We start from the raw sequence: 27308 nt of genomic DNA on the forward strand, positions 1-27308 counted from the left end.
GAGTTTCCCTGATGAACTAACAGAAATTCTCTTCATTCTACTCGATATTGAAAATTATAAATAAAATATTTATATGAATGTAAGTACATCACTCGTTACAAATTTGTTCGAATCTTATACACAAGTATTATACACAAGTATGGAACTTCGTATTTACATTCACTTTACATTATGATGTGGCAAACATAAACCAACAAGACAAACATGTTGCATATAAGTTAACAAGAACAATGATACTATAATTCCTATTTTTTTTATTAACATCTTTTACTCACTAACGTGACTTAGTGTGAATCATTAATTAATGTATCACTATCTTTTCTTTTGAAAAAAATAATAATTCATACTAAGTCACGTTAATAACAAAGTAAAGAAATCAAAAAATAGAGTCAAAATATAACTTTATTAACAATAATTATTTTTTAGCCATAATGTGAGGAATTCTAATAAAAAAAAGACTTTGTAAGATTATATTGTATAAGAATTATGATATTTGTACAATTTCTTTTGATAACGTTCGATAAAATTTTCTTTTTAACACATCCAAACTTTTTTCTTTCACATCATATCAAACTTTATTTTCGTCCATTTAAGTATTATCAGGAATGTATTGTAAAAAGTTTATCAACAAAACTTTGTTACAAAATAATTTATTATACAAGGATTATGATACTTTGACGAAGACTGATTTTTTAGGAAACACAGTGATTATTTTTTTCTAAACTACTTTTTCGTGCTTCATCTTATTAGTAAAATTCATTTTAATCTTTTATCCATTAAATTTGTTAGTCCTTTATTTAAATGCCATCCAACATATTCTTCGGTTAGTTTAAGGTTAACGTCATTTATGACATATAAGGCTAAAGTGAAAATGTATAAAGAAAATTAATCAAAATGAAATTTACTAAGGTACATACTAAAACAAAGTTTGTCCTTAGTTTTGCGAAGCCTAATCTTAAAATGGTTCCTTTTTATTAAATCCAGATCTCTCACCTTGGGTCTATAATACAGAGAACTGGGTCACCCAACATGAAAAAAATAATAATAAAACAATGGAAGGATAAAGTAGGTTCCTTATTCTTGTAACCATATTGTTTCGTCTTTCAAATATAAAAAAAAAAAATTAATTAAGATCCAAATTTCATGATAAATATTTGAATATTTTTAATTGACTCTGTACTAAGTTTTTATTTATTTTTTAAGTAATAAAAAATTTATATTTTTAATTATGTTTTTGCCATTAATTTTTTTGGTTAACCTAATGAATTAGTTGTTATTTTGTCCCATACGTGTTAATAAATGTGAGGGTATGTGATTAACCTAATGGTATTGTATTTAATGTAATAATAGTGGTGACATTAAAACAGTATATTGCATGCTAAAAGTGATAATGTGAATGTCATGGGAATACATAGTTATCTTTTCTACAGTATTAATATCAATAAAAAAAATTATAACCGTATAAATATCCAATAAAAATATCAAATAACAATTAGATTAAAATTAAATAATTATAACAAAGAGTAAGATTATCACATGCATATCTTATAAATAAGTCATGAAATCAAGAAATAAAAGTTAATATTTTTTTTTGAACTAACTAATAAATTAAAAGTGTATTAATAATTTAAAATGAAAAAAAATGAGGTGTGTATATTGAGATAGGTAAAATGACATGACAAACATATAATTATTCATTTGTTTTCATACTTAATTTACAAAGTCAATTATATTATTCATATACATACTTATACATATTCAATACAAAACGTTAAAATATGACGATTTCAAATAGGACAATGATATTTTGACTACTAAATTTTGACAATTTTTTTTACAATATAAGGTGTCATTTTTTTAAGTGATTTTGGAATATTGAAAATGAGAAAATGAAAAAAATTAAAAACCACTTAAAAAATGACACATAAAATTGTAAAAAAAAGTTGTCAAAATTTAGTAGTCAAAAAATCATTTTTCTTCCAAATATTATATGCGAGAACAAATTTACTTGTCATGACAGGTCATGGTAGGTGTTGTATTTTTAATACATTATGATTTTAACTACACGTTTTTTTTAAATGTTATTTTCTTAGCAAATCGAAATATATATATATATATATATATATATATATATATATATATATATATATATATATATATATATATATTATCTTTTTTTTGTTATAATTGTTGGGTTTTTAAATCCTCTCACACTAATAATAGGAAATAACTTTGTTTTTAACTATATCTGTGATCTTTGGTTGATTTTATAAAATAAGAAAGTGAAAGCTTTGTTTTCATATTTATTAAAAAATATTTGTATATTAAGTTTGCGAAATCGTAAACTAAGTATTTAAAAATCACTTAAACTAATTCTAATTTATTGACTACATACAAAAAATTATACAAATTCTATTAAATAATAAACAAAAAAACTCATGTCTTTTTTACATTGATTCTTAATTGATTGATGGCGTAAAAATCTATACACATTTACACAGGAGATTTTATAAGTTTGAAGGTATTTAAATACATGGAAATTAAATTGAATTGATATCATTTTAAAATATTTTATTTGAATAAGAAAAATTAAATTTATTAATTTCATTTTTTGTTTAAATAAAGTATTTTAATTAATAAATGAAAAGTTGTTTAAATATTAAATAGTTATTAATACTTTAAAAATATTAACATTGATTATATTTTTTTAACTGACGCTTTTTTTATTGATGTTAGTTGAAATTGTTTTTAGTTAGTATCAATCACAATAATTTTAACTAATATAATTCAGGGTTATGAGACTAATTTGATTTTTTCTTGACTTTTCAATCGAAAAACTCTCATAGTTGACATTAAAAAAAAAAAATTCTAGTTAATATTAGTAAAACGTTTTCCTAGTTAACAATTGGAAAAAATCTTCACAAACTATCGACCAAAATAAAAATAAAAATAACATAAGTTTTGTTGATAAATAAAAATAATCACTATAAATATCAATAAGAAAATAACCACGACAAATGTCAATTGAAAAAATCTAATTCGTCAAAATTTAATTTCCCTAACATTGATAGAAAAAGTTCAAACTAATATCAAACGAGGAATAATTGTGGTTTAAAAAACAAATCCTAACAACGTAAATTAACATGAATAAACAGTCCTTCCTTGATTTTGGTTAGAAAATTCTAGCTAGATTTGATTGAAAAATAACCTTAACTTATATTGTTAAAAAAATAACACTAATTGATATTAGTTGAAAACAAATGGACATAAATTGAAAAAAAAAAAAAGTGTTCGACAAAGTTAAAAGTCACTGTTAATATTGACCAAAAGAATCTTGACTATTGGTTGTAAATAACTCTAAACTAACATAGGTTATTATATATAAATCTCAATCAAACTAACAATATTTCAACTTAATCAAAATTAAGATTAGGAAAAAATTCAAAAATTTCACTTTTTAAAATATTCAATAACGAATGACAAAATAAATCTTACAAATCTTATATATTAAAATTTGGTTATATGGCTGTACAACTCGAAATCCTTATCGTATTAATATAAATAAAAATTAAATTATTTATATTACCGTATAAACTTTGTACAAGTTTAATTAAATAAAAAAAAAAAAGAAACTCACCGGTCCAATTATAATGTGTTTTTAAAATATTGTCTTCTTTGATGTATTTGAGCCCGTCACAAAGATATGTTAGAAGGTGAAAAAAGATAAAAATATTTAAATTTCGCTTGATTTCAAATCCTAAACGATATGGAGTTTATTGAGGGTAAAAAAAAAACAACATCAATTAGAATGAGAAATTGCATTAAAATTTATCATCTAAACTTTCCAAAATATTACTCCACACCAATGTCACAATAACATATTGAATAAAACAATCACATTATTTTTTATATATTCATCTTACCTATGAATTTAACAGAAAAAAAAAAAGAAAAATGTGTTAGAGGATATGTTGTTTGCATTTCTTACATCATCAACGTACTTTTTTTTTTGTGTGGAGAAATATGTACTAAGATTTGGATATTAAACAGCCTGCAAGGCTTGAAAGTGGGGCTATATAAAGATTGTTAATAGTTATGCATGTTCCATATTCATTATTGTAACAACACCATTGATGTGTTGACCTAGTTTTCAAATTCAATGTGTACATGCTATCCAACTATACACCTCCAACCGCTCAATAAATGTTCACAGAATTGTTGCTGTCATGGGATATTCACAACAACTCCCAAATGCTCATGAGCTCTACACCTCTTCCCTCCTATTCACGACATTCACATATCCACTTTTTCGTGGTAGATTAAGTATAATTTTAGTCTTTTAAGTACAAAATAAGAATTTGATTATGTTCTAAACTTTGATATATTTTAATATTTAAAGTTAAAAATTGAATGGATATAATTATTTTAATCTAACTGGGTCAACTTCTTTTATATGTTAAACAATATTTTAGTATAACATTTGACTCTTATGCATCAAATGAGATGTCCAATTCTACAACTAATCTGAAAATGAATGAATATAGTTATTTTAATCTAACTGTGTCAAATATTTTATATGTTAAACGATATTTTAAGATGACATTTGAACTAGAACATATCATAATATATACATTCAAACATTAATCTAAAACATCTTTACATCAAAAAAAGTTTACACATTTATATTAGAAGGAATATATATTCACTTTAAAATTTGAGAACCAAACTCAACTAAAGTTTGGAGCAAAGACAAATTTTAATTTTGGCTCCAAATTTAGGGACTAAAAATGTATATATTTTACCTTTTCTTCTTGTTTCTCTAAGTCTCTCGAAGTTGATGTGATTTAGAGACTTTTTATAATATGCTGGCTCTACTTTTTCCATTTTCCGAGTTAGAACTAAAGGAATGATGAGATGAGCTACCTAACCCAAGAGAAAAAACACATACGTTGTTTCCTAAAAGTTGGTAGTGTGATGGTGAAGAGAACGGAATGCCATAATTTAATATCTGAATTTTAAGGTTTTGAACGAATACTTTAAGAACAATGTTTCTTATTACTTTCACGTTCTTCACCTAAAGCATAGGACTATAGATTCAGGAGTACCAATCTACATCAGTTTCACACTTTCGGTTGTGGAATGGGTGGTGATTTTAGTCCATGGAAGGAGTAGAAAGTAAGAAAAAGAACCAAGGTTTCTGAAGGGGCTCTGAGACAACATAATTATTCGAGAAAAAAAATGTAGACATCATAGGATCTTATTTGGTATGCTGTAGTTATCACCACCTTTCCTTGTGAATATTTTCACCCTCCCATGAACTTGTCTATAATGGAATACATTTTCCTACCTCCTTTGTCCTCTCTTTTCATTGCTTCACAAGCAAAGAAATAGCCAAATGCCACAAGAGTTGCACTTCTCAAATGATGAAAAAAATAAAAAGGCAACCATAACCATGGAAGCTTGCATTTTGTGGTTTTTACCAGGCTGACACATATAGATCGGTACCAATGAATTGTGAACATGTTCATATAAAAGATCAGAACATCACTTTTAACCAAAAATCTTAAGACAATAGGTTTATGAATCCTTCTGCTTCTCATCTTTATCTGATGTGAAACTTTACAGTCACTTGAATTCATAACATGCATTATCCAATGACACTCCTTCCCATGAGTTAAGACAATCTAAGAGATGTAACTTGCAAGTATGAAAGAGAGTTATGTGAGAACTTCATAACCAGTTTGGTATACAAAGTAGTTTAATTTTTGGCCACGTGTATAGTGAACAGAAAATCTGAATTGAATAAGGGTCAAGAGTGGACATGAATCAAAAGTAGAAATTAATGAGACAGGACAAGCATATACTCACCAAGGCCAAAATAACCTCACTTGGAAAACTTTTGCAGCATTGGTGAACCATTAAACCTCAAAGATATGACAGTATAACAAATTAGAAAGCAAGAAATCTCACCCCGAAAAAGATTAATCTAAAATCAAAAGCATTAGAGTAGAGTAAATTTGACCAAAGAATTTAAGGTTGTACCTAACATGGCACTCTAAGTGCAGCTATCACATACTATAGAGCTGCCATCAAGCCCAAGTAATCTCCCATCCCCCATAAAATTTGTCACAAAGAAATCATAATGAGTCTTTATAGCAAAGTGCATTAAAGTAGTGTGAAATGTCCAGAGTATCCTTATCAAGATCATTGTCACCCTCATCTGCATAAGGCCATTGGAAGCATTTTCAGGGGCATTCTTGCAGATTTAACTCTCACATACCAACCTTACTTCAAAAGCAAGACCAAATTTAGAACAATAACAAGCTATCAAATTGGTAACCATTTTCTGATGAGGGAAGGAGAGACAATGAATGAGTCTGAGATTACTTCTCTCAAGAAAAAACTTGAAGTTCACATGGCAAGGGACGAGTTACTACAGAAGGAAAACCAGGAACTCAGAGAAGAAGTTGGTCGCTTAAAATCACAGGTGGTTTTACTCAAAGCACACAACTTGGAGAGAAAATCAGTTCTGTGGAAGAAGATACAGAAATCCATCGATGGAAACAACAACAACAATTCAGAACCAATTCAACTTAAAGCATCACCAGTTCAGGTAATCACATGTGAAAAGAGTTCAGAAAATGCAAATACACATACAAATCCAGATTTTCAAGACTCAGCACCCAGAAAAGAAAAACCAGCAATAGTACCAGCTCCTCCACCAAGACCTTCTGCTGCTCTTCTTCTTCCTCTGCATAAAAAAGAGAAAGTGCTTAAAGTGCAGCCATTAGCACCGCCACCACCTCCAACACCACCAAAATTATCATTAGTTGGGTTAAAAGCAGTGCGCCGTGTTCCTGAAGTAATAGAGTTGTATCGTTCCCTTACACGAAAGGATGCTAACATGGAAAACAAAATACATTCCAATGGAATTCCCACAGTAGCATTCAGCAGAAACATGATTGAGGAAATTGAAAACCGTTCAACATATCTCTCAGCTGTAAGTTTAGCCCCAAACTTCTCAATACTCATTTTCACGGGTCAAAAGTTTTAACATCAATTAATCTTCATATCTATTTTCATTGATAGATAAAATCAGAAGTTCAAAGACAAGGGGAGTTCATCAGTTTCTTGATTAAGGAGGTAGAGTCTGCTTCGTTTGCAGATGTTTCTGAGGTGGAAACCTTTGTGAAATGGCTCGATGGGGAACTATCTTCATTGGTGGATGAGAGGTCAGTGCTGAAACATTTTCAGCAGTGGCCAGAACAAAAAGTAGATGCACTGAGGGAAGCAGCTTGTAACTACAGAGATCTGAAGAACCTTGAATCTGAAGTTTCATCCTATGAAGACAATCCCAAAGAGCCATTGTGTCAGACTTTGAGAAAGATTCAAGCACTGCAAGACAGGCGAGCATGTACAAAATTTAGAATTTTCATACTGAAACTTTTGAGTAATACTTAAAATCAATTGAAAGTGCCATTTTCAAATGTGCAGGTTGGAGAGAAGTGTGAGTGCTAAAGAGAGGATGAGGGAGAGTATTAGCAAGAGATATAGGAATTTTCATATCCCTTGGGAGTGGATGTTGGACTCAGGTCTTATTGGGCAGGTATATAGAGCAGATACTTCATAGATTCTTTATGCTTTTAGACCATAATATGATACAAATTTTTTATTAAATACAGTTTAATATTGATTAGTATTCTTAGTATGATGAGGTGTGTTTTGTTCTAATAAGGTTTATTGGGTAGTAGTATGCTTAAACTAAAGCTTATTTTCAATCAAGAAAAAGATGTTTTTGTATTCTGTAGAGAACTAACAAGACACTAAATGAAATCATGCATAATGATGTTGAATAATCCTGTATGATTATCCATTTCACATAGATCAAACAACCAGAAAGGTATTCAGTTATTACCATCAAAATAAATTGAAACTTGAAAGGGTTTATCTTGTTATTGACTGCAGATGAAGCTAAGTTCATTGAGACTGGCAAAGGAATTCATGAAACGGATAACCAAGGAAATGGAGTCAAATGAAGTTTTGCAGGAAGATAACCTCTTTGTACAAGGAGTTAAGTTTGCATTCAGAGCACACCAGGTAGAGTACAGTCTCATAAAACACCCTTAAGTTAAAACATTTCCCCTTATTTTACTCATCAGCCACAAAGCCTTTCAGTTTGCAGGTGGCTTTGATCCTGAGACCATACAAGCATTTCAAGAACTGAAGAAGATTGGTTGTGCTATACCAAGCTATAGTAATCTGATTAAATGCCCCAAACTTGTTAAAACTTGCCACAAACCTGTATCTTAACTTCAATTGTCTTCCCTTAATTATTTGATGTATACACATCAACAGTGAAATTAATAAAATGTATATGCTCCTCTCTGTATTTCCTAAAGCATTGCCTACTTTTGGCTAGTAGGTACATGCTTTCTTAATTATGCAAGAGATAACTCCTCATTGGAGTCTTTGTGCTTCACAAAACAAACCATTACCAAAATGAACACCATATAATGCTCAATCTATAGGCTGCATAGGATCAATATATGGTTAGCAATAAAGGCTTAATGAATGAAATGAAGAGCAATTGAGAGCAAATAATATGGTATATATATATATTTATATTCATCATCAAATTGGAATACATTTCCACCATTGACCTTGCAATCTACTATGTTCAAAAACCAAATGTATTAACTACTTTTCTATGCATATTGTACTTCTAAATTTTCTCTGTTATTATGATATGTAATGCGTTTCTTTCTTAATTTTATAGAATTGTGGTAGTGTGTGTATACATATTAAAAATATAAAATTATGAATTTTACAATAAAGAAGCTTTCTCGGAGGACAGTTTCTCATATAGCCTATCTCAAGTCAAAATTAACTCATAAATTTACTCAAATCCTATCTCTAGTGACTTTGAACCTATGGTTACTCGTTAAATTCCAATTCCTTTAATCCTCAACAAGGAAAAACATGCCTTAAGATCAACATTATTAAGATAACTAAAGAATTATGTTTTATTCCTATATACAAGCTCCATTAGGTACTTGTTTCAGTTCTAAATTAAAAAAAATAATTTCCAATAATCAAGCCATGGGTGATCAAGTCACAATCATTAAGTGTATAAACAAAATACTACCATTGAAATGGAAAAACATATATATTCACAACACAAATACACAAAAATTTAGTTTATTACATTTAATTATCAACAAATAGATTAGCTCTCCACGGTGGAGAACTTTAGAGTATACAAATTGAAGAGATATGAAAGAAATTGAAACCAAAAAGAAGAAAAAAGACCCTTTCCCAAGGCACCTAGCACCTAGCACCTTCTCCAAACTTCATGTGTGCCTCCCATTTGCGTCTCAACCTCCAATTTGTAGCTTTTCTCCCGCTTCAATCCAAAAGGGGGGACATCACCTCCTTTTGCGACTCCTCTTCAACTAAAAATATACATACAAGATCTTCTTTTTGTGATCTACTTGATTTTTTTTAGCATGATTAATTATGATTCATGAAAATCTAAAATTTTGAGATGGTGTTTCATGCAATTGCAAATTCATTTGAATAATTTGTTAGGTATATAAGGAGGGGTATCACTAGGGAGATACAACACCAATGAGACCTGAGCCTAACCACATAAGACACTGACACCACTCTCAACCCAAAACCTTAAGGCAATGGGTTTATGGATCTTTATTCTTATATAGTGCTCTATTTTCTCAATTCTGATCAATGTGGGACTTAGACTCACACTTGGATTCTTAACAATCTGTCCCTCAAGGGTGAGTCCCTTCAACCACATTGGTACACTCCCCCTCCAGCGGAAGCTGCCCAACCACGAGTACTCCTTTTCTGCCCTTTTCTGTACCGCCGTTATTCTTAACGGGTCACGCTTTACCTGACCAACACTATCAGGAAGACTTTCGATACTAGGACCATACTACACTCGTCTGAGCCAGTATTAACCATCGGCTCTGATACCACTTGTTAGGTTTTACAGAGGGGGTTTCACTGGTGAGATACCATATAAACCATATAAGGATCAAGGCCCATAAACCCATTGCCTTAAGGTTTTGGGTTGAGAGTGGTGTCAGTGTCTTATGTGGTTAGGCTCAGATCTCATTGGTGTTGTTCTCCCCAGTGAAACCCCTTCTGTAAACCCTGACAAGTGGTATCAGAGCCGATGGTTAATACCGGCTCAGACGAGTGCAGTATAGTCCTAGTATCGAAAGTCTTCCTGGCAAGAGTCCCAGATAAGGGTTCCAGGTAAAGCGTGTCCCGTTAAGAATAACGGCAGTACAGAAAAGGGCAGAAAATGAGTACTCGTGGTTGGGGATGCTTCCACTGGAGGGGGAGTGTACCAATGTAGTTGAAGGGACTCACCCTTGAGGGGGAGATTGTTAGGAATCCAAGTGTGAGTCTAAGTCCCACATTGACCAGAAATGAGAAAGTAGAGCACTATATAAGAATAAAGACCCATAAACCTAACGCCTTAAGGTTTTAGGTTGAGAGTGGTGTCAGTGTCTTATGTGGTTAGGCTCAGATCTCATTGGTGTTGTTCTCCCCAGTGAAACCCCTCTGTAAACCTAACAAGTGGTATCAGAGTCGATGGTTAAAAACCGGCTCAGACAGTGTGGGTCAGGTAAAGCGTGTCCCGTTAAAACGGCGGAACAGAAAAGGGCAGAAAATGAGTACTCGTGGTTGGGCACAGACAGTATGGGTCAGGTAAAGCGTGTCCCCTGGAGAGGGAGTGTACCAATGTGGAGGGGGAGTGTACCAATGTGGTTGAAAGGACTCACCCTTGAGGGGGAGATTGTTAAGAATCCAAGTGTGAGTTTAAGACCCACATTGACTAGAAATGAGAAAGTGGAGCACTATATAAGAATAAAGACATATAAACCCATTGCCTTAAGGTTTTGGGTTGAGAGTGGTGTCAATATCTTATGTGGTTAGGCTCAGATCTCATTGGTGTTGTTCTCCCCAGTGAAACCCCCTCTGTAAAACCTGACATAATTATGTGGTAAACTTTTAGATGTTATGATGAAGTTTTAGAGGTAAGAGAAAGACTCACTCTTACTTTCTTCGATTTACTAAGGAAGAAAATGAAGACCTAAGATGTAACAATGAGATTAAGATACCTTGACTTTTCATGTAACTCTTGGTTTTGTTAAATCTGCACTTGATATAGTTTAACTTATTTTGTGTTGTATTTCAAATTAAAACCTATCTTGAGTTGGTTGTAAAAGTATAATAAACTTCTCTAACATACATCTATACATGTATAAATATTTTATTTGCATAAATATCATGTATGTTTAACTGATGATCAATTAAGTGATGTATTTTTATGGGTTAAATATATTTTAGTTTCTAAACTTGGATGCAAAATTGGATTTTATCGTTGTTCCAAACTCTGATACATTTTTCTTCCCAAACCTTAGAAATGAATGGATATATCCAAAAATGTTAAGTTGATCCTCCAATTTTTTTTTATTTTCAATTTGGTCTTGATTTGTGAAAATTGAGTCAAGTAGGTCATATATTTTTTTTTAAATTAATACAATTTAGTCATTTTCATTAAATTTCTTAAAACAAATCAAGAATTTTTCATCAAAATTGATACCTGAATTATGTTAATTACATCAATAAAACAAATCGTCCTTATTAAAAACTTCAATTTTGATGAAAAATCCTTAATTTGTTTCAAGAAATTGAATGGAAATGATCGAAAATCAATTTTTTCACAAATCAGGATCAAATTACATCAATTTTCACAAATCATGACCAAATTGAGACTACAAAAAATGGACGACCAATTTGATATTTTTGAATAAAAATAGGTACCAAATGAGTAATTAAATCTATTTTTTTTTCATGTGTGAATTGACTATTCATACTAGTATTTGAGCTGAAATATGTCAAACAATGTAAATAGTTCAAACGTTAGTTTAAAACACTCATTGACGTGTAAACAAATTTAATGAAATTGGGTTAGGAGGACTATATCTATTCATTTTTTAAGTTTGAGAACCAAACTTTATCAAATTTTGGGATATAGACGAATTGGAATTTCACCAACAAATTTCATTTTCATGTCAAAATTGAATGACTAAAAACATATTTAATCATATTTTTATTTAATGTGTAATTTGTTAAACAAATACAAACTTTATTTTTCACAAATAAACAATACAACATCAGGTAACACTAATCTTTATCTACCAATTAACTCTTAACAAACAAATTAATTGATTTATATGTGTACATATTAACTAATTACTACCCTAGATATTTGCTTAAGTCCACACTTATTTAAGTTCACATCTCGCCTAAATCTGCACTTGAAAAGAAAAAAAAAAATCTTGAATGAATAATTATGTGACCTTATTTTCCAAAAAAATCACCTAAAGTCATTTGTCAACTATTTCCGAGATTTATTCAAACTTGTAAGACGGCCTCATTCATATTTTGCTTGATCTCTTATCAAGCTTATTATATGACCCATTATTGATAATATTTACCTAATATCTTTTTTATTTAAATTAATTTTTATGAAATATTTATGTTTTTAAAAATATCTTTCTATTTTAGAACTTAGTTATTATTTTAGAATAAGAAAATCAAGATTGAGATATTATAAATATTTTATATTCGATTACATTTTGTTATATTATATATAGAGGATTTAAATAAAATAAAATAGCAGATTTTTTTATATAATATATCTTTTATATCTATCATATATCTCATATTTTTATAACCCATAAATTCTTTTAACACTAATAATATATTATACTACAATTATATGACTCTTAATATTTCATATTACAATTAAATGACTCTTAATAAATTTGGGTGGAAGTACAAGCTTGGTCGAGTATGTTTGATATATATTTTTTATAATAATAAAATATAATAAATTATATTAAAAGTTGTTAATAAAATTAATTAATAAAATCATTTTAAAAAAGATATAATTTTTTTCATCTCTAGAAAATTATTTATTAAACTACAAGAAAATGTACGTTTTTTTCGTATCTCTCTTATTTTTATTTTTTTAAACAAATATGTACATGGTGCTAAATGAAATTTGTATTTAATTTTCTTAATTACTTATATAGATAATTAAGTTATTATTAATAACCATTATTATTTTTTAATAAGTAAACATATTTATCCCAATTTTAAAGGTAAAATGATAAAAAAAATTGTGTATAAACAACTACTATTTTTTTTATTAATTGATATATATATATATATATATATATATATATATATATATATATATATATATATATATATATATATATATATATATATATATATATATATAACTAATTTGACAATTCACCTTAAAAAGTAAAATAATTATTTAAAAAATAAATTTAGATATTTATAAAAAAAGGAGAATGAATTGCGTATATTTTGAAATGTTTTTGTTCTTTCTAAATCTAGTGTAACACTGCTGACAAAATGTTGCAAGTCTCTCTCTGCCTGTCACACTGTTAAGAAGACTTGGATAAGAATTTCTTAACACACACATCACCATCTATTCTGTTTTGGTAGCTGCGCAGCTACGGCTAACAAAAACTGTCACAAAACTCTGAAGAATCAATGGCGGGTGATAGCGAAGAAGAGCGAGATGCCTTTAACCACACGCCGTTACGAATCCCCGGATTGCTTTATGTTTCAGTGAAGATGGAGAATCCCAATCTCACTCTCTCTGGGGACCTTCTTCCTCACGTATCGGGCTCTTTCCCTTTAGGCCCTTCTTCGGATCCTTCCAAAGCTGTAATTTTCACTCACCCATTTCATCATTTCATTCCTTTTATTCTGGGTCTCTCGTACTTCTTCTTACTGTTGTTGCTTTTCGTGCAAAAATTTCAGCTTTCTATGGAACGGGAATCCGCGACTGTGTGGGAGTTGAGCTTTGTTGTTCCACCTAATCACGGTAATGCTTTCTCACCGGCTTGGTGTTTGCCTTTTTATTTTATGTTAGTGGTAAACTTGTATGTATAACTGATAAACAGAATAAAGAATGCAAATTTTTGCTCTGAGCATCGAATGATAGCTTCATTTAGACGGTATTAAGGTGTCTCGAAGTTTAGTTTTAGTGATTGTCTTGCTATGGTGAACGGGGTTTCATGAACTGCGTTCTGACCTGAAGTGTTGAATTTTGTTGGGATTTTCAGAAGCTTTAGAGTTTAAGTTCCTTTTGAAGCCCAAGTGCATCGATAATCCTTGTTTTGTTGAGGAGGGTTCAAGCAGGGTACTAGTTGGCGGAGCATGGCAAGATGGTGACAGGATGGCATTGTTTAGACTTGGTAATGATCAAGTTCTTGAGTATCGAGTATTTGTGGAAGCAAAAAGGATTTCTCCCTTTGATCTTGCAGCTAGTTGGAGGGCTTATCAGGAGAATTTCCGTCTATCGTCTGTACGCGGGATACCTGATGTCAGCATAAATTCAGAACATCAGACAGGCAGTGAAGTAAGACTCCAATTATCAATTATCTTTATGTTTGTGATATTAATAATCCGGTAGTCTTTAAGAGAGTCACCTTTCCCTTCATCTTTATTTTGAAATTTAGATGCTAACTTATAAAAGAATCATTTTATTTTTACTTTACAATAATGAGATCTAATGCAGCGGTGAATGAAATGGAGGAGTGCCTTGAATGTTATTTTTATGACTAAAAGACAATTAAAGGAACGCTATAAGACTTGTGAGGTCATATGGAACTGAGTTTTGGGCCATTAGAGGCCAACAAGAAAATAAACTCAGTGGGACAGAGATGAGAAAGTTGAGTTAGATGTGTGGACATACTAGACAATATAGGATTATAGGATTAACATTGAATGCATTGGAAAGAAAGTTGGGGTAGCACCTGTAGTAGAAAGAAATTGGTAGAATCTCATCTTCGGTGGTTTGGCTGTGTCTGGAGATGACGTACAAAAGAAGCCTTAGTGAGGAAAGTAGATTATATGATGGAGGGCATCTTTATGGCTCTTATCATTAGAGGAAGAGGGAAACAAAGAAAAACTATAGGTGAAACCACCAAGAAGGATGTAGAATTTTGTAGATTTAGTTCAGTGTTGAGCATCACGTTGTTGTTTGATCCGGATAGCTAGCATTGGGAGTTCTATTCTTTTCACTAACTAAACTCGACAACTTCATCCCCTTATATGGATTTCAACCTAGAAGGGATCTTCCAAGAATTCTTTGTGCTTCCCGTGTTTTTGAGCCAAAACAGCCCTCTCCTATAAGCTCCATCAGTTTCAATAGATTTTCTGCATTTTCCTTCCTCATCAATTCCATTGCAGTTTGATTTTGAATTGTTTGAGGATGAATCTTCTCATTATTGCCTTTATCTTTGTCAATTCTTCTTCAATGATATTAATTTGCGACTCCATTGTGGCTGTATCAGTTGTTTCTCCTTGTTTCCTTTATTTCATGGGGCATTCACCGATTGGGGAGGGTATTTGGCAGGTTAGACCAGTTAATACAAATTCCACACCACAGAATAACCAAACGGAAAAATATGGAAATGGAAGATAAGACAGCTCTAAGATTCTGTTAACTTGCAACAAAAGAAAATACAAGATAAACAATCTCAGTGCCCAGAGCTAGGCTCCTTTAAGGTAGCAATCTTACTGCACAATCAATTAATTTCTCTTTTTAGCTGAGAGCACACTAGTCATTTATGACTCAGGATTTTCCTATAATCTCAGCCAATTTTAGTTGTTATTCTCTTCATGACAGGTAATTTGTTCTGCAGAATTTTTCTAATGTGATAGTGCAAAATTGTTATCTTACATTACCAATGTACCATAACTTGTTTGATCATGTCTCTTAACTGATGCTCTTTTTATGCTGCCATCTTTTCTCTTATTCCAACTTTATGTGAATACATGTGTGAAACATCCTTTTTCAAACAATTACTATGTACCTTATGCTTAATTTTTATCTTTTATTCAGAACATCTCATCTGCAAATTTAGAGCTTGATCTTGAACATTATATTGTTCCATCTCCCTCAACTTCTCCAAGTTCAGCACGTACATATGCTGCTAACAGTACAGAGAATCCCAGATCACTAGGTGGTGGGTCTGCCAGCATTTCATCTTCCATGGGAGATGACGGTGTTCCTATGATCAATCAACCAGAAAAAGTAAAGGCTTAGCTTCCAAATTCACATTTCAAATTCATGATTATACTTTCTAGAATGGATTGTTATAAAAACATGTAAGATCAGCCAGAGAGTTTTGACCTAACTTTGTTGAAACATTGGTGGTTATTTGCAATATATTCAGAAGTCTTTTTCCAGAACCAGAAGCTGTGGTGGATTTATAGTTGTAGTTGCCTTAAAAGACTTTTATTGGTTGAGGATGTAGATTATTTTGTTCAACATATCAGCTTAGATACTTCTTATGTTCTTCTAAAGTGTCAGATGGACTAATATGTTGATGCTTCTGATAGAGTAATGTGTTCATTTTATTTTCTTTCTCTGCGTGTTTATCTGTTTTCCTATACTAAGAACTAAAGCTTTTTTAAAAGTGTTGGAGAGTATCTCCAATTTAGAGGAAATATCTCCTATTTTTGTGCCAGTTTATTTGTTGCTGATAATTAGAATTTCATTAATATCTTTTCTGAATTATTTTCCTGTATTACTAGTTTCATGAGTTACAGATTGTAGATCATTATATAACCAAATGACGTTTAAACTGCAAAATGTCTCTTCTTGAGGTTATGAGAAAAATAAAAAAAGAAGCTAGTGGGTTATATGGATTCTTGATCATGCATTATATCACATCTAATAGGCTATCTTGACGTTTCAACTAGGTGGAAGAGGTTCATGCACCTGATCAATCTAAGGTTTACCAAAGTCCTGGAATGGTTAAATCGCAGTCTGTGGGAACAATTTGTCCTCCAGAGAAAGAAGGTAATCAGAGGGGAGTTTCTATTGACAGGGGTGTAGGATTTCCCAGACTTGTAAAATCCTCTAGTTCTGATGCGTTCACTACAAATTTTAATTTGGACCCTGGTACTAAGGTTTGTAAAAATGATTTCCGTTGCTTGTTTATTATTAAAACTTATTTACATTAGATTAATGTTTGTTGCATCAAGCTTTTCAATTGAGTTTATTAACAAATAGTTGCTTCTGCTCCCCCGCCACCCTGGCTTTATAATAGAATTCAATTCCAGCGGCTGCTGGAGCTGTTGCAGCTGCTGCAATTGCTGATCAGATGCTAGGTCCCAAGGAGCATAGGCATTTGGCAATTGTCATGGTAATTCTTGCTTGAGTATTAATTGCTCGTAAACCCTTTTAGCAACACTTTCTTTTGGGTATTGAGTGTGATTCAAAATGAGACTATGAACTTGTTGGGTATTAATTGCTCGTAAACCTTTTTAGCATTAACTTGTTGGGATAAGTATAGATCTTGAGTGTGTTGTTCATCTAATTACAAATTAAAATATTTGTAAATGAATAATTTCTTACTAGCTTCTTTTTCTTAGGTGAGTTTGCCAGCTCGAGGTAAGACTTACACTGCAGCTAAGCTTACAAGATATCTTCGATGGTTAGGTCATAATACAAAACACTTCAACGTTGGTAAGGTTGTTCACATTCTTGACTCATCCTCCTTAGTAATCAAGTCTTATATCTAACGGAATACAGGAAATATGTTGAGTGCGAATTTAACACACTTATGTTTCAATGCTGCAGTATCGTCGCCTTAAGCATGGCTCCAGTCAGGTAAACTTAATGCAGTAAAATTAATTGAAAAGTTTATGCTTTATCATGTAGTGTTTATCTACATTATATTAAATGTCAAATAGTTTAAATTTAATTCAATCTTACAAAATTGACTTGTAAAATGAAGATCGTCTTTACTTTTATTTTTTATTTTGGTGTATAGTTCGTGCGGGGCTTTGGATTTTTCCCAACATGCCCCCTTACTTCTAGCACTGTTGGGCTTGGGACATGGATAATATGTTGGGAAACCCTTTTAATGAATTTAGGATATACTCTAATACTATCTTACAAATTGGTGTAAACTTAATTTAACCATGCAAAACCAGCTTAAAGATAAGATTTGTCACCACTTGTATAATATATTTTTTTTGTGAAAAAAAGGAATCCTGCATTAAAAAATTTAGCAACAAGGAAGCTATAACATACCACTTGTTACTATTAGAAACAAAACTGTGTCTCACCAGGAATTGTAGCATAATTGATAACAATGCGTCTCAAACAGAAAACAAAAGTCACGAGTAACTTTGACTATCACATTTCCAAAAGATTTCCTATGATACGAAGAATAAAATTTGTGTAATTGTTTTTATTAATGTTACATGTATCTTTTATTACATGATGTATTGTACTGGTTGTTATAAAAATTTATATGATTTATGTTATGTATAATATATTTTTTGTGAAAAAAAGGAATCAGTATTAAAATAATTCAATTTGTTCATCATGGGATTCATTGATAAATCACTCGGACTGAATGCTAATGCTATTAAGTTTTGACTTGTTTTTATAATTCCAATATACCCCACTAAATCTCATTAGGAAAATGCAAAGAAACCATAGGGTTACTGTTTCCTTGTGCTAAACTTAAAAATTCTGCACACTGAACTGTAATAATTAAAGATGGGAAAGGGGGTTAGCACTGGCCTATATTCTGGTCAAAGAATTGGCGAATTACCCAAAAAGTAACTGTCAAATCTCTCGTACATTGCAGTGGCATCATTTTTTAAATTGTGAACATCACTATAGGGTGCTCGATTTTCTGTTTTATGTTAGTTTCATTCTTGGAATTATGATGTTATGGTACTGCATACTTTATAGGAAAATTTACTATCCATGTCATATTTTTCTGTGCAGTCTGCTGATTTCTTTCGAGCTGACAATCCTGAAGGTGTGGTAGCACGTAATGAGGTAACTTCTAGCCAACAATTTTTTTATTTGAATACGTGAAAGAGTAATTTATACTGGTTGTTTATAATTAGGTCGTAGATGTGTATAATTAGGGTGCATTTGGAAGAGCTTATTTACCGTTAAACTTGTTTTATGGTATAAGCATTCATCTAAGTGTTTTGGAGAAGTTATGAAAATAACTTATGATAAGTCCACAAATTGTTTTCAGATTATACAAGTGTTCTGAAGTAGCTAATGAAAAAACTTTCAACTTATATCTAAGCAATTTAACCCTATTTCCTTTTCAATTATAGAAACAACTGTCAGAAAATCACAGCAACCATAATATGAATTAGGAATACTATGTGGGAAAAAGCTGATTTGCCCACTTGAGGTCTTTCTGAAATTCTCATTAAATAGCCAATAATAGCTTTACACCAGAGGAGACGCTATAGATATTTACAGCACATATTCAATAAATTCTAACGTCTAATTAGATGTGACATCAAATTAAGTACTAATACCAGACAGATTTCTCTATGTCCAGGTAATTTCTAATAAAAGAAAATTATAACTGCATAAAGAACACTAACAACAACTTTTAAGTACTTCCATGATAAATACGTCTCCACTAAGTGTTTAATTATGTTTACCTAGCAGACTCTTAGTTGGAGATGTTACTTCCAGATTTTATTTCAAAATCTTATTTCATTCAACTAATTTATATTGACTTTTTACATTTTATCATTTTTTTGTCTGGTCACAAATATTTCACTTTATTCATACTAGTGGTCCACTTCTTTTTTATGGTAATAAAAAATGTAATTAAAAAATTAATTATTAAAATGAAAAAATGATTACTAAACATTATATTGAAGTTACCAAAAATGTGTGCATAAAAAAAATTATAAAAATCCTTTTTATTTTTATAGTTATAATTATTTAATAGAAGCACTTGTAGTTTTTCATCAATAGTACTACATGAATAGTTTCTTACGCATCATAAAAATAGTAAAAAGATGTGTAAGCGAACATATAAAATCAATAAAGTTAGTTATTTTTATAAAGGTTGAAAATTCATGCACGGAAAAAAGTCATACAAAGGAATCCTCATTATTGATTGTTATAGATTATTTTGTGACTTTTCATCTGGTATGTGTGAGAGAATGAATATTTTCAAGAACTAGTTTTTTTGAATTTTATAGTCTTTCAAGAAAACCCTAGTAATTCTTTTGGTTTTGAACCATACACAACAGTGTTTCCTAAATTAAACGTATAACATCCTTTGAGAGAGATAGTATCAAGGGGAAAGAAAATAGGTAAATAGTCGTTGCAGTACAACAAATATTGATTTATTTCATTTTTAGTACAACAAAAAGAAAATTGCAGTCTTAGTCCAAAAACTTTATTATGCTAGTTTTGTTTGAACTCAATGGTTAAGATGATTGAACACATGTTTGGTATTTAGTAATTGTCTTGAGTATTTATTAAAGAAAAAACTAATGTTAATATGCAATTAATCTTGAAGAAGATTTTAAATTTACAAAGCAAAAAACAAAGATAAAAAATGACTAAGTCCCATATTGACTAGACATAAGGTAATTTCATAGTATATAAGTGGGGTGCAAATCTCACCTTACAAACCGGTTTTGTGGGGTTGAGTTGGGCTTAAAAAGTCCACTCTTCTTAACATGGTATCAGAGTCATTGTTTAAAAAGTCTATCCTAGTGAGATTTCTGTTTCTTGGACAAAAAGTTTCACCCGCTATCTCGGGTCACTATCGGACCACCCATTAATTCTAGTCCACCCTTCTTAACAATAATCATCAACCAAGTTTAAGAAAAAAAGTTTGCCATCATAAAGTAGGCTTACCATAACACCCCTAAATGTCACAATGTAATAGATCAAATAATGATTGAAACACCTTGTTGAGTAAAGTAAAAAATAATCTTCTAAACTTAGCAAGAGGTCAAATTTGACAGTTGGAAGTAGAATAATTATGTTATATCAAAAAGAATTTCATTACTCAAAAGTCAAAAAAATTTATTAGATACATGTCCAAATTTATTCCAAATAGAAGTATTCTTACAAGAATCGGTATTTTGAATAGAAAAAAACAGTATTTGTAATGGTACTAAAGGAAAGGAAACATAATTAAAATTATTTTGTGTAAAAACGGAAGGAAACATGTATATTCCTTCAATTAAGATTACCACCGGCAATCTTCCTCTTCTTGGAGTGAAGCATCTCCTAGATAAAAAGTTGATTTTAAGGAAGGTGATGGACAAATGAGTATGAGCCAATAAAGCACTAATAGACAGAAAATTAAACTTGAATCGAGACACATAGAAAACATTATAAAGCACCACTATAGCATAAAGTTGAACAATGGCAATGGTTCTACATGAATAATAGATTAATTGGGTAATAAAAGGGTTTTATCGGTGGCATGTTTGTAGGATTGAAAACATTACCTAGAATGAACATGAGTACGGTTAGAAGTCTCACATCGACTAGAGATAATGTTAATTTAAAGTATATATGTGGGTGCAAATCTTACCTTACAAGCCGTTTTTATGGAGTTGAGTTAGACTTAAAGTCCTTTTCTTCACATGGTATCAGAACCATTGTTAGAAATAAGGCGAGTTTATCGTATATAAGTGAGTGTAAACTTCACTTTACAAGCTGATTTTGTAGGGTTGAGTTAGGCTTAAAGTCCACTTCTTCATGAGTACTAACACTTGAATTAATGATCCATCTACCTTTAATAAAAGAATTGGTAGAAATAGTATAAAAAAAGCTAAACCATTGGTGAAAGGACTGACATTTATAGTAGACATAATCACACCACTAGGAGACATTAGAGTTCTCATCCATGACATCCATGGGAAGAAACCAAAAAATTTATTGGAATGAATACAGAAAAATCACTTCTGATGACAGAAATAAAATAATTCATTGAATCAATATGATGTTTATATATAAGAGAGGACTATATATAATAGCAATCTAATAAAATAATATATAATATCTATTATATCTAGAAAACAAAACAATTGATAATATATAAAATTTTATTATATCGAATTATTTTTTATTCTAATAGAGAGACGCAAATGCTTTAAATATTGCCTCACCTACACCATGTACTCCTTGTTTAAATACAACAATATGTATTTATTATACCTAATGTTGAGATATGTACACTAAACCCAGCGATTTGTCAGAGAAGATTCTGGTTTGTTAGCTCCTTGTCATCCTTTCTCTATGCACGTAGTTTTAATATTTCATGTACCACTAGGTAGCGAAGATGGCATTTGAAGATATGATATCTTGGATGCAAGAAGGGGGCCAGGTAAATTTGTCCTTTTCAGATGATTTTGTTACTTTAAGCCTTCTTTCAAGATTTTTGTTTTTGGCTTAAGCTTTAATTTGGGTTTAGGTTGGGATATTTGATGCCACAAACAGTAGCAAGCAGCGAAGAAACATCCTGATGAAACTGGCTGAAGGTAGATGCAAGGTAGATGGGTACAGCCATATGTGCAATATGAAAATAATTTAGTTTTGAACTGTTCTTATGTATCCCTGCATTTTTTGTTACAGATAATTTTTTTGGAAACAATATGCAATGATGTAGACATAATTGAGAGGAATATACGCTTTAAAATTCAGCAAAGCCCTGACTATGCCGAAGTGTAATGTTTCGTATAATATTAGTGACATCTTATCTTCATGAGTATATAGAATTGTAGTTACATATGCAATCAGCTTTTCTTTTGCAGACCAGATTTTGAGGCTGGGTTGCGGGACTTCAAAGAACGTGTAGCCAATTATGAGAAGGCAAGTCTTTCACGTGTACTTTAACTTTTAATCGCTATTCGAGGTGAGCTTTTGCTTCAAGTAATGTTGATTTTATGCACTAGGTTTATGAAACAGTAGAAGAAGGATCTTACATAAAAATGATTGACATGGCCAGTGGACATGGAGGGCAAATACAAGTAAGTTTTACATTTAGTTATGTCATTCTATGAAGCAAAACTGAACCATTTTGCATATGTCATTGTCTCTTTTGCTAGTTTTTATAGTTTGATAATTGATATGCATCATGCATGTTTATTATCCATATAGTAGCTTTTGTTTGCGTGAGTAACAAATAGATTCCAGTAGTAACTAGATGTAAAACCTTGGTGTGGTAGAAGGCATAGTTTCACTTTCACCTTCAGATTTAAATAGCTTATAACTACTTTATCCTTGAGTCCACCTTAATCTTTTCTAAATTATTATTTCATGGTTCCGTAGAAGTGTATATTTGAAACTGTGATTGTTCTTGAAAGAATCAGTGTTAGAAAAGCATGTTACTACCATATGGATGCATTATGTTTATATGGATTGCAAATTAGTAGATCTGAGTTATACAATATATAATCGGTAAACTAGAAAAGATTCATTACTCATCTAAATTGTGTTGAATGACAAACTTACATTAGAAGCGGACAGAGTTAGGATCTAAAATATGAACCCTGGGCATCTCGGTTGACCAGTCTGTGATACCGTGTCAACGAACCACGCAATTTAAAAGTTATGCCAAGTAGTAAGGTGTATACGTAAATTGTATTGTAAATTAAATTAAACTCTCTGAGAGGAACTTGAAAGGAGGAACAAAATGTGGCATAGTACTGTAGCCACATACTTTATGATAAAATGTAAGTCATTTGTCTGATGTTTAAGGACATATGATAGTAAAGTACTTTAGCTGTTTGAAAAAAAACTATTGGGAGGCTGCTCTAATATTCTAGAATTTCTTGTGGCAAGTATTTGTTTATCTTGTTGAATTTTTCGATAACCATTTACAAGCATGGTTTACAGTGTGACTTTAATTTGTTAATGATCCACAAATTCTATCTTCTGGTTTAGGTGAACAATATCAGTGGCTACCTACCTGGTCGGATAGTCTTTTTCTTGGTAAGTGTCTTAGAAGAATGCAGTTAATAACAGTCAAAGCTTCACTAACACACTGAAAAGTAAAAGAAATGATCAAGTTAATTAATAATACTTAACCCAGTAAGACAATATTGAGAAATGTCATAGACCAACTTTTGCAAATGGTTTTTTCTTGAAATTAATCATATATGCCTTCAGCAAATGCTTCTGCAAATCACTTGTTAGCTTCTATTAATGATTTGTTTTCCTCATGCAGGTAAACACACATCTTACACCTCGCCCAATATTGCTTACCCGGCATGGAGAAAGTCGGTTTAATGTGAGAGGCAGAATTGGAGGAGACTCTGCATTAAGGTATATTTGGGTTCATACAAGCTTCGAAAAAGGTAGTTTACGAATGAAAATATCAATTTCCATTTCTGTTCTGTTCATACGAGGAACTGTTAGAAGAACACTAAGAATCTAAATTATTTTTCTGTTATCAGTCTTATTGTGATAAATCTTATTTTGATTTCTTCTTGTAGTAGATGTACTAAACTTGTACATGATCAATATTAGTTTAAAGGGGATTATAAGGTCAATTTTTTTATTTATTTCACATCGCAATTACTCAAAGTCTTATTAGTCAATACGCTCTTTTCTACATGGCATTAGATACCCAAAGTTATGTAAGGAACCTGTATGGTTCCTTTTAGTAATATTTTTTCCTACTCTCAATTTTAGAAATTATTATTGGTCTCTTCCTTCCATTTGGTGGCTTTCTAAGAAGCCAAAACTGGGATATATTATAGTTCATTTGTCACTGGTGGCTCAGGTTGGGTTAAAGATGAACCTGATTTTCTTGGTAACTTCTTTTTAGTATTGCGGAATTCGTACCTATCTAAGTGAGAGGCCTGGTGTCATTGGTTGTTGGCATGCAAAGATAGATGATTTTAGTTCCTCTATATTTGAATTATTTCGCATTTTCCTTTTTTTTAATATATAAATGTCATATCTGTTTTTTTGAACAAGAATGTCTATGAATTTCATGTGCCTAACTGGAACACAATGCAATTTGTTTCAACAGTGAGGCTGGAGAACTTTATAAGAAGAAGCTTGCTAAATTTGTTGAAAAGCGTCTCAAATCAGAACGAGCTGCTTGTGTAAGCTTGTAATAAATATATGTGCAAATATTGAAATGATAAACGGTTTGTGATGTTTGTGACTGGTGTCTAGATATGGACTAGTACACTGCAGCGAACAATTTTAACAGCAGGACCAATTGTTGGATTTCCCAAGGTTAGTGTCATCCTTAATACAGAAATATGGATTGGCAAAAGTGTGTATTATTAATAGTATCTATATATGGTAGATACAATGGCGTGCACTTGATGAGATAAATGCTGGTGTGTGTGATGGCATGACATACGAAGAGATCAAGAAGAACATGCCAGGGGAGTACGAGTATGTTCCAAACTGTGATCTTTGTAATTTCAAGTTGAAAAAGTTAAAAATGTTTCATGTAACTATTGTTCTTTATTTTCTTTATCTTTTTCTGCTACAGATCACGCTGTAAGGACAAGCTTAGGTATCGTTATCCTCGTGGAGAGTCTTACTTGGATGTTATTCAAAGGTTGATGCATTACTTCTTGTATCATTTTTTGGTTCCAAACTAGTACTCTTTTTTGTGTAAATATCTTGTATTTATGATAATGCAGGTTAGAACCTGTCATTATTGAGCTTGAGCGGCAACGGGCACCTGTTGTTGTGATATCTCACCAGGTTTTTCACATAACTTTGATGTAAACTTTCCATTTATATGTTCTATGGTTGATTGGTTTTAATTCTTCAGTTTCTCATTACAGGCAGTTCTGAGGGCATTATATGCTTATTTTACTGACAGGCCTTTGCAAGAAATTCCAGAAATTGAGGTAATATATTCATATTTAGCTCAAAGTGAAAGATGGAGTTGTGCAAAAGCTCCATCTAGTTCATGATATTTAAGAAATGAACTGTAGTCATTGTGTTAGAAGAAAAGAATTTGTGAGGTTCACCATCTCATTTTGTGAAACATTTGTGTGAACCATGAATTTGCATAAGATATCTCATGTATGAATTTGGATTCATCACGGGTTTTTTTAAGTTGTTCCTTTGTTGTGTTTTAGAATACAACCTGATTTTGATGTTTTAAAATATATTAAAATAATTTTTAAAATATCAATATCAGTGTATTGTTAATGTTTACACTATCAAAAAAAATTCAGTAGAGAATTTGGACTCCTAATGTATCTGTATCTGAGATTTGCTCATTTGCAGGTGCCCCTCCATACAATAATAGAGATAAACTTGGGAGTTACAGGTGTGGAAGAGAAAAGATACAAACTAATGGACTGAAAGAATAGCTGGAGAGAAGAATCTGAAGGATAGAATAGATATAAGTGAACCATTTTTGGTTTTATATGAGAAAAAATAACTATTGTCATGTATATTGTAAAATCCTGCAAAACCCCTTTTAATAATTTTTATGAGCATCCTTTAGTTTCCAGTTTGAAGAATTCTGAACATCAAAACAAAATCAATAACTTCTGATAGTTTCCATTTTCCAATCAAACAAATCCTGTTGTTTGGTTACATTCTGCATATCCCTTGCAAGGTTGAAATTGAAATTCTAATATTATTACAATGGGGTTCTAGAATATAAGTTGGAGCATTGACAATAAACTAAAGAAACAGGTTTGGACAAAAATCTTTAGCAGAAAATATGGAAAAAGAAGTTTATCTGACATGAGATGCTCGAGGTCTAAAATTTGCAGACCAACTGAAAAAGGCCACAAATAAATTTAGCTATTAGTTGTACTTCTCAAAACATAACATATCGTAGAGGATTAATAATGAAAACAAAAAGATTGAATTAGGAAAAAGAAAATAGAGCATGTGTAATGATTTCCAACCCCAAAAAACCTGTGAATTATTGGCAATGCTGTGTGACAGGAGGAGCTTTTGCTAGCCTAATACTGTAACCTCTCTAAAAACTGAAAAGGGATCTATCCATTGCTGGAAACATGCAACAAAATATGGTGGAATCTAACCAAAGATCTTCTACTGCTATCAACAGTTGACTGCTAGCTGTGGTAGGATGGTCAAAGAAAAAAAAAAAAAAAAAGAAAACAACCCCTATAGAGTGTATGGTTCCATTCACATGGGACCCCTGAACTCTGGTTCATCTCTTTAAAACAGTAGTTGGGGTCCCGCGACATGCCCTACCAAACCCAAACAACACAGCGCCACTTCTAATATTGTCAAAGTTGTAATAAATGCATGAAAGTGAAGAAATTGTGGAGGGGGTTGGCTCCTTTTCATGATTGACTTAGGCTTGATGCAGTTTACAAGAACTAAGAATATCTTATTTTATTTCTTGCCTTAGGAGTTAGGATCCTTTATTGCACCAATTTAACCA

At 31.3% G+C, this 27308-nt stretch overlaps 2 protein-coding genes across 4 annotated transcripts; both read left to right on the top strand.

The window, feature by feature from the left end:
• Positions 1-6250: 6250 nt before the first annotated feature.
• Positions 6251-8488, top strand: LOC114195327 (CHUP1-like protein). 2 transcript variants are annotated; one of them, XM_028085747.2, is made up of 5 exons: positions 6251-7000; positions 7090-7406; positions 7495-7606; positions 7966-8097; positions 8183-8488. In XM_028085747.2, exons 1-5 carry the CDS (start codon positions 6350-6352, stop codon positions 8222-8224), a joined length of 1254 nt encoding a protein of 417 aa, XP_027941548.1. In that variant the 5' UTR covers positions 6251-6349; the 3' UTR covers positions 8225-8488. The 2 variants fall into 2 exon arrangements, with proteins under 2 accessions (XP_027941548.1, XP_027941547.1); XM_028085746.2 differs by having other exon boundaries at positions 6259-7000; positions 8176-8488.
• Positions 8489-13478: 4990 nt separating this feature from the next.
• Positions 13479-26406, top strand: LOC114195280 (6-phosphofructo-2-kinase/fructose-2,6-bisphosphatase-like). Of its 2 annotated transcripts, XM_028085697.2 has the most exons (23): positions 13481-13803; positions 13900-13963; positions 14205-14500; positions 15989-16180; positions 16852-17061; positions 17202-17297; positions 17527-17625; positions 17735-17764; positions 18899-18952; positions 22233-22286; positions 22374-22451; positions 22535-22626; positions 22714-22771; positions 22855-22929; positions 23846-23893; positions 24129-24226; positions 24939-25014; positions 25088-25150; positions 25224-25315; positions 25416-25484; positions 25570-25633; positions 25717-25782; positions 26168-26406. In XM_028085697.2, the coding sequence occupies exons 1-23, from the start codon at positions 13627-13629 to the stop codon at positions 26243-26245; spliced, it is 2229 nt and encodes a 742-aa protein (XP_027941498.2). In that variant the 5' UTR covers positions 13481-13626; the 3' UTR covers positions 26246-26406. The 2 variants fall into 2 exon arrangements, with proteins under 2 accessions (XP_027941499.2, XP_027941498.2); XM_028085698.2 differs by lacking the exon at positions 15989-16180 and having other exon boundaries at positions 13479-13803.
• Positions 26407-27308: the final 902 nt, after the last annotated feature.

This window comes from Vigna unguiculata, chromosome 8, assembly GCF_037176805.1.
Source record: "Vigna unguiculata cultivar grain cowpea cultivar isolate G323 ecotype 2 chromosome 8, ASM3717680v1, whole genome shotgun sequence".
NCBI classification, from domain to species: Eukaryota; Viridiplantae; Streptophyta; class Magnoliopsida; order Fabales; family Fabaceae; genus Vigna; species Vigna unguiculata.

Excerpts from the sequence above, each read along its gene's own strand:
- LOC114195327 (XM_028085746.2), top strand. The coding sequence starts at position 6,350 with ATGAGGGAAGGAGAGACAATGAATGAGTCTGAGATTACTTCTCTCAAG. Across the intron at positions 7,407-7,494 it reads ATTCAAGCACTGCAAGACAG|GTTGGAGAGAAGTGTGAGTG; the intron begins GCGAGCATGTAC and ends TCAAATGTGCAG. Across the intron at positions 7,607-7,965 it reads ACTCAGGTCTTATTGGGCAG|ATGAAGCTAAGTTCATTGAG; the intron begins GTATATAGAGCA and ends TATTGACTGCAG.
- LOC114195280 (XM_028085697.2), top strand. The coding sequence starts at position 13,627 with ATGGCGGGTGATAGCGAAGAAGAGCGAGATGCCTTTAACCACACGCCG. Across the intron at positions 17,298-17,526 it reads GGCATTTGGCAATTGTCATG|GTGAGTTTGCCAGCTCGAGG; the intron begins GTAATTCTTGCT and ends TCTTTTTCTTAG. Across the intron at positions 22,452-22,534 it reads TGGCTGAAGGTAGATGCAAG|ATAATTTTTTTGGAAACAAT; the intron begins GTAGATGGGTAC and ends TTTTTGTTACAG.